This window comes from Castor canadensis, chromosome 8, assembly GCF_047511655.1.
Source record: "Castor canadensis chromosome 8, mCasCan1.hap1v2, whole genome shotgun sequence".
Lineage (NCBI taxonomy): Eukaryota > Metazoa > Chordata > Mammalia > Rodentia > Castoridae > Castor > Castor canadensis.
In genome coordinates, this window is record NC_133393.1 from 111,509,453 (window position 1) to 111,515,452 (window position 6,000).

The following is a 6,000-nucleotide window of genomic DNA, read 5'->3' on the forward strand; positions in this document are numbered from 1 at the left end:
CTATAAAATATAAATGAGCATTCATTCCATGGAGTTGTTCTCCATTCACAAATAGAACTTTTGTGGGGGACTGTTGATTAAGGTAAATGTCAACAAAAGAATGAAGCATGTCATTAAAAGTATATGGTATTAGTAATTTAGTCTGAAAAGTATGCTTTGTATAATTACTGATTTTTGAAAGTGAATTAGTCTTCTTTATAAATAACTATTTGAAGACTGGAGATGTAGCTCAGAGGTAGAGCACTTCCTTAGCATGCCCAATACCCTGAGTTTGATCTCCAACACTGAGAAAGAGACAGACAGACAAAGTAAGAGAGACAGAGAGAATTTATTTGTCTCATTCCCAGAAACAGATGGTCCAGTGGAAAAAACAGATAGCTGGAAATGATTAGTATTTTATTTTCAATAATTAGATTGCTCTTTGCTCCCTAGCACCAAATGTCAATCTAGAACTAAACTGAGAACTAAGCTGAGATTATGGAATAGTTCTCTAGGATTCTCCTTCTCTGCCTATGGAACCTCAATGAAGCATTATGAAGATTATAACGAAAAGTCCAGGAGATTTGGCTTTTCACCTGGTTCCAACACTGTTGTATCTTGGGGGCTTTAACCAAGTGACTAAACTTCTCCATTTTCATTTCTCTGTATATCCCTTGGGAGCATGCTTACCTGGTCAATGCTGCAGAAACTCCAAGATGATCCCTGCAGTGGTTTGAGAGAGAGAGAGCATGTCACATGGACATTGTGGGTTATTATAAGGCTGTTGCTGACCTCTATCTCTTGGTGTCCCAATGAGACAAATAAAAGGATAATTTGGCAAAAGCAATCAACCCTGAGTTGATACAATCTTTCTTTTTCTTGGACTTTCAGGCCCCTTCAAGCCCTGTGAGCACCTGTTCGGTAGCTGGCTGATCAGAATTGGAGTGTGGACCATAGCAGTTCTGGCGCTTTCTTGCAATGCCTTGGTGACTTCAACAGTATTTAGATCCTCTCTGTACATTCCCTCCATAAAACTGTTAATTGGGGCCATCGCAGTGGTGAACCTGCTCATGGGGGTCTCCAGTGCTGTGCTAGCCGGCATGGATGCATTCACTTTTGGCAGCTTTGCACAACATGGTGCATGGTGGGAGAATGGGGCCGGTTGCCAAATCATTGGGTTTTTGTCCATTTTTGCTTCAGAATCATCTGTTTTCCTGCTTACTTTGGCAGCCCTGGAGCGTGGGTTCTCTGTAAAGTGTTCTGCAAAATTTGAAATGAAAATTCCCTTCTCTGGCCTGAAAACAATCATTTTGTTCTGTACCCTGCTGGCCCTGACCATCGCCATGGTTCCCCTGCTGGGCAGCAGTGAGTACAGTGCCTCCCCATTCTGTCTGCCCCTGCCCTTTGGACAGCCCAGCACCACGGGCTACATGGTGGCTCTCGTCTTGCTCAACTCCCTTTGCTTCCTTATAATGACCATTGCCTACACAAAACTCTACTGCAATTTGGAGAAGGGAGACCTGGAGAATATTTGGGACTGTTCTATGGTGAAACACATTGCCCTGTTGCTCTTCACCAACTGTATCCTTTACTGCCCCGTGGCTTTCTTATCCTTCTCTTCTTTGCTAAACCTCACCTTTATCAGTCCTGAAGTGATTAAGTTTGTCCTTCTAGTGATTGTCCCACTTCCTGCATGTCTCAATCCCCTCCTCTACATCTTCTTCAATCCTCATTTCAAGGAGGATCTGGGGAGCCTGGGAAAGCAAACCTACTTTTGGATGAGATCAAAACACCCAAGTCTGATGTCTATTAACTCTGATGATGTTGAGAAACAGTCCTGTGACTCAACCCAAGCCTTGGTCACCTTTACCCGTGCCAGCATAGCCTACGACCTGCCTTCCAATTCTGGGTCATCATCAGCTTACCCAATGACTGAAAGCTGTCATCTTTCATCTGTGGCATTTGTCCCGTGTCTCTAATTAATATGCAAGGGAAAAGGCTTAAAAAAGTTGGAAAACTGAAAATGTGAGATTGAGGACATCAGAGCAGTAGCTAAGGGCTGAGCTGAAACTTGGTTTAAAAGCCAAATAAGCATCTCTAAGTTAGTATGAAAATGCTCATACCTATTGATACTTGAGGGTGAATTATAATTCTAAATGCTGCTTGTATAATTTGTTCAGCTAAAGGGTAATCACATTTTTAAGTGAGCCCAGATCTAAAAAGCAAATTGAAATATTCTTTAAAAAAGACTCTCCATGATTTTAATTGGATACCTTTTAAACTCACCAATATAATTACTCAGGGTGGGAGAACTCACTTGCTTACAAAATAGATTTATTTTAATCCCCAAATTCCTTAAAAGATGGTTAGAGATATTAGGAACATAAAGGTTTTAAGTGGTCTACATTACTAAGTAAAGGTTGTAAGCCCTTAGGATTTCATTTTAATGAGCTGGAGATGTTTCAGTCTAGTCTTCCTTTGCATTCCTCAGACAGGATCCTTCCAAGTCACTGGTCTTTTGAATGGATAATGTAAGGCATTGTTAACTCATTTGTATTCACATCGTTTTAAGAGATACTGGCTATTATGAATAACCACTCAGTGCTTCTCAATGGAATAAATCTGGTTAAAATGTATTAAGTTGCTACTAAGGCAATTGTATACAGGTGAAATTTGTCTTATTGCATTCATTTTTAATTCTTTGGTGTCCAAAGCTCAGAAAGAACATTAATTACTAGCAATAGACACACCTAGAAAAGATAGTAAGCAATGTGTGATTTAAAAAAATTTTCTAAGCGAGTACACATTTTTGCAAGAGATTTTATCATTGACTCAAATGGGTATGCATCTTAAGATAATGATCAAGCTGGGGGAGTGGCTTAAGTGGTAGAGAGTCTGCCTAGCAAGCATGAGGCTCTGAGTTCAAACCCCAGCATTACCAAAAAACAATAAAAAAAAAAAAAACCCAAGATAATGATCAAATGCAGACATGACATAAATTAAGTCCACTGGTTTAACTTCTGTTCATTTAGCTTGTTTTTAGCTACATTCTCTCTGAATCAAACACTTGATATGAGGAATATCACTTCTCTGCTTATTCCATTTTAATACATGTGTTAGATATTTTAAGAGACAAATTATTAAATATGAAAAGTAAAAATATTGATTCTTAACTTCTACTAGCCTATACTAGATTCATTACATCCAAACCAAAAGGCTGTTAGGTAGATTTATTTTTATATAAGCATGTTTATTTTGATCAGATGTTTTAACTTGGATTTGGGAAAATACATTTATGAGATGTTTATAAGATGTGTAAGTGTAAATATAGAACTGTATTTATTACTACAGTAAAAATTCAGTGACATTAAAGACAATGATAATAAACCATGTACAGAGGCATATTCTTCCACATATACTGTGTTTCTCTGCCCATTTTCTTTAAATTCAATAATTGTATATAATATATGTAAATATATACTACTTGTAAATAGATTCTGAATTTGTTTTTCTATTGGGGAAAAAATAAATTTGTAATAAAATTTGTGACTATAAAACAAAGCATTTTAAAGTCTATTTATTGAGCTCACAGGTAGATATATAGTCTCCTAATGTTTTTAATTTTGCTTATATTGGACTCATCTTAAAAAATAAATCTGTCATAAGAAGCAATCAAAATATCCTTACCAACTTCTGGATTATTTTAAGTATGATTGATAAGTCATTTTGCAATAACATTGTTGAAGTTTATTATTCCTAGTGATAGTTTGTATTTTATAGCTAGAACCTATACTGGTTCCTAACTTTTTTTTTTCCTATGAAGGGGGAAAAACACACACACACAATTAGAAATGTATGAATAATAAATCAATCTTAAGTGATTCAACATGGACATGAGTTTTCTATAAATTCTTTTTTTAATGCAAACATATTTCATGACCATGTCAAGGCCAAAACATGAGGCTATGTGATTCCCAGGACACAAAGAAACACACAGTTCCCCTTCATTTCCATCACCCTAAACATAAGAAATGAAATGATTTTTCTACATACCTTGTGCCAGATCCTACCAGCCTCAGTGGTGAGTCCTGCACTCCAGAATGGGTTGCAAAATGAAACATCAAGTGCTGGTAGGAGCCCCAGCATTAATGCCAAGACAGCCATGTTTACAGAGTACTCCTAGAGTGGCTGGCACTGTTTCCCACTCATCCATCAAACTTAGCCAAATGCTTTAGCCCAAGCATAGTTAACAATTAAACCTAGTTAATGAGATCCTATGGTGCAGCCCCTGCTTGGTTTATCTTCATGTAAAACAAGGACTTGTTCCTCTTAACCTCACTCCTCTTATCCCAAGCAACAGACACTGAGTATCCTCTAGGTTAATATATCACAGTCTTTCTTCTCACCATATTTATTTTTTGATATCCAAAGTTAGGAAAAAGTCTTGGCAGTCCACCCTGGTCTCTCCTGCTCAAGAAAGTACAAGTCAGTAATGTATGTAATTTTTTAAGAAGGAGAACACTTAGGCAGGTGCTGCCGTTTATGCCTATAATCCTAGCTACTTGGAAGGCCAAGACTAGGAGGATCATGACTAGCCTGAGCAAATAGGTTGTGAGATTCTATCTCCAAAATAACCAGAGCAAAATGGACTAATGGTATGGGTACAGTGATAGTGTGAAGCCTTGGATTCAAACCTCAGATACATCAAAAAACAAAAAACACTAACACTTACATCTACTTTAATACTCCTCTAATATATTTCATTAAAAATATGTCCACAAGGGATGGCAGAGTGGTTCAAGTCGTAGAGCATTGAGTAGCAAGCATGGCCCTGAGTTCAAACCCCAGTACCACCACCACCACCACCAAAAAAAAAAATTACTTTGTTAGCAAAACACAAAACACTATATCTCATGCAAAACACTGCTCTTTAAGTGTCTGATCAATGCTCTCCACTATAATACAGCATAATCAGAAAGAATTGCTATTACATTCACAAATTAATAAATGTACAGTGAGAAAACAGAAAGATACAATAAATATTGGCAGACTGAACAATAGCAAAAAGAAACATAAGCTGGGCACCTGGGGGCTCACACCTATAATCCTACTTGGGAGGATGAGATCAAGAGGAATGCAGTTCAAGACCATCTCAGGCAAGTAGTTCGCTAGACTCCATCTCCAAAATAAACAGAACAAAATGGGCTGGAGGCCCAAGCAGTAGATCGTCCCCTTTGCAAGAGCAAAGTCCTGAGTTCAAATCCCAGTCCCACCAAAAACAAAAACATAAAACAAGTGAGCTAGCTTAGAGTAAATGATGAGCAAATTTATGCTTTCAAAAATGTATTCCTCCATTTGACAAATATTGTGAGCCTATTTTGTGCAGAATGCTGGGGATAACAGGCTTAGAATTTGCATTCCAGTAGAAGGGAGACAGAAAAAAACAAGGAAATATCTGATAGAAACATGAATGAATAACATGAAGGGAGTGACAGGCATTCTACCTTAGATGAGGAGTTCAGAAAGTCCTCTCTGAAAAGGCACCTTTATTGCTGAGATTTTATGTTTAAAACGGAGCCATCTCTGCTTTTCTGCATGCAAAACTCATCATTTTTAGTTCTCTGTTCATATGTCACCTATAACAAACTGTTTTGAATGACATTTTAATAGGAAAATATATTAGGTGGCTGTTATTGCACATAATTTTTCTAAACCATTCCTAAAGAGAAAATCATTCTTATATGAAATAGAAAACATCTTTTCATTTAGTTTTGGAAAAAAAATAGAAAAACAAGGTAGTAGTAAAGGAAATAAAATTAGCAACACCCTTTTTAATTTAGAAATAGAAAAGCTCTAACATCTGAAAAAATAACAATGTCCTGCTTCTTTTGTTAACTTAATACATTTAGCTCAGGGGCCTATTAGCTAGCATGAGACTAAGTCCTAGATAAACAGACTGGGGCTCATTGTAACCATTCTAGTTCCATTCATGCTCTTCAGCATTTAGAAATTATATTTTAT

General features: G+C 37.1%; 1 protein-coding gene across 5 annotated transcripts in view; it reads left to right on the plus strand.

Moving 5' to 3' along the window:
• Window positions 1-3,544, plus strand: part of Lgr5 (leucine rich repeat containing G protein-coupled receptor 5) — a 130,284-nt gene extending 126,740 nt beyond the window's left edge. For all 5 annotated transcript variants that reach the window (XM_020178981.2, XM_074083921.1, XM_020178982.2 and 2 more), the window contains one exon: window positions 871-3,544. In XM_020178981.2, coding sequence (XP_020034570.1) covers window positions 871-1,958 — 1,088 coding nt within the window. In that variant the 3' untranslated portion in view covers window positions 1,959-3,544. The remainder of the gene's footprint in view (window positions 1-870) is intronic.
• Window positions 3,545-6,000: the final 2,456 nt, after the last annotated feature.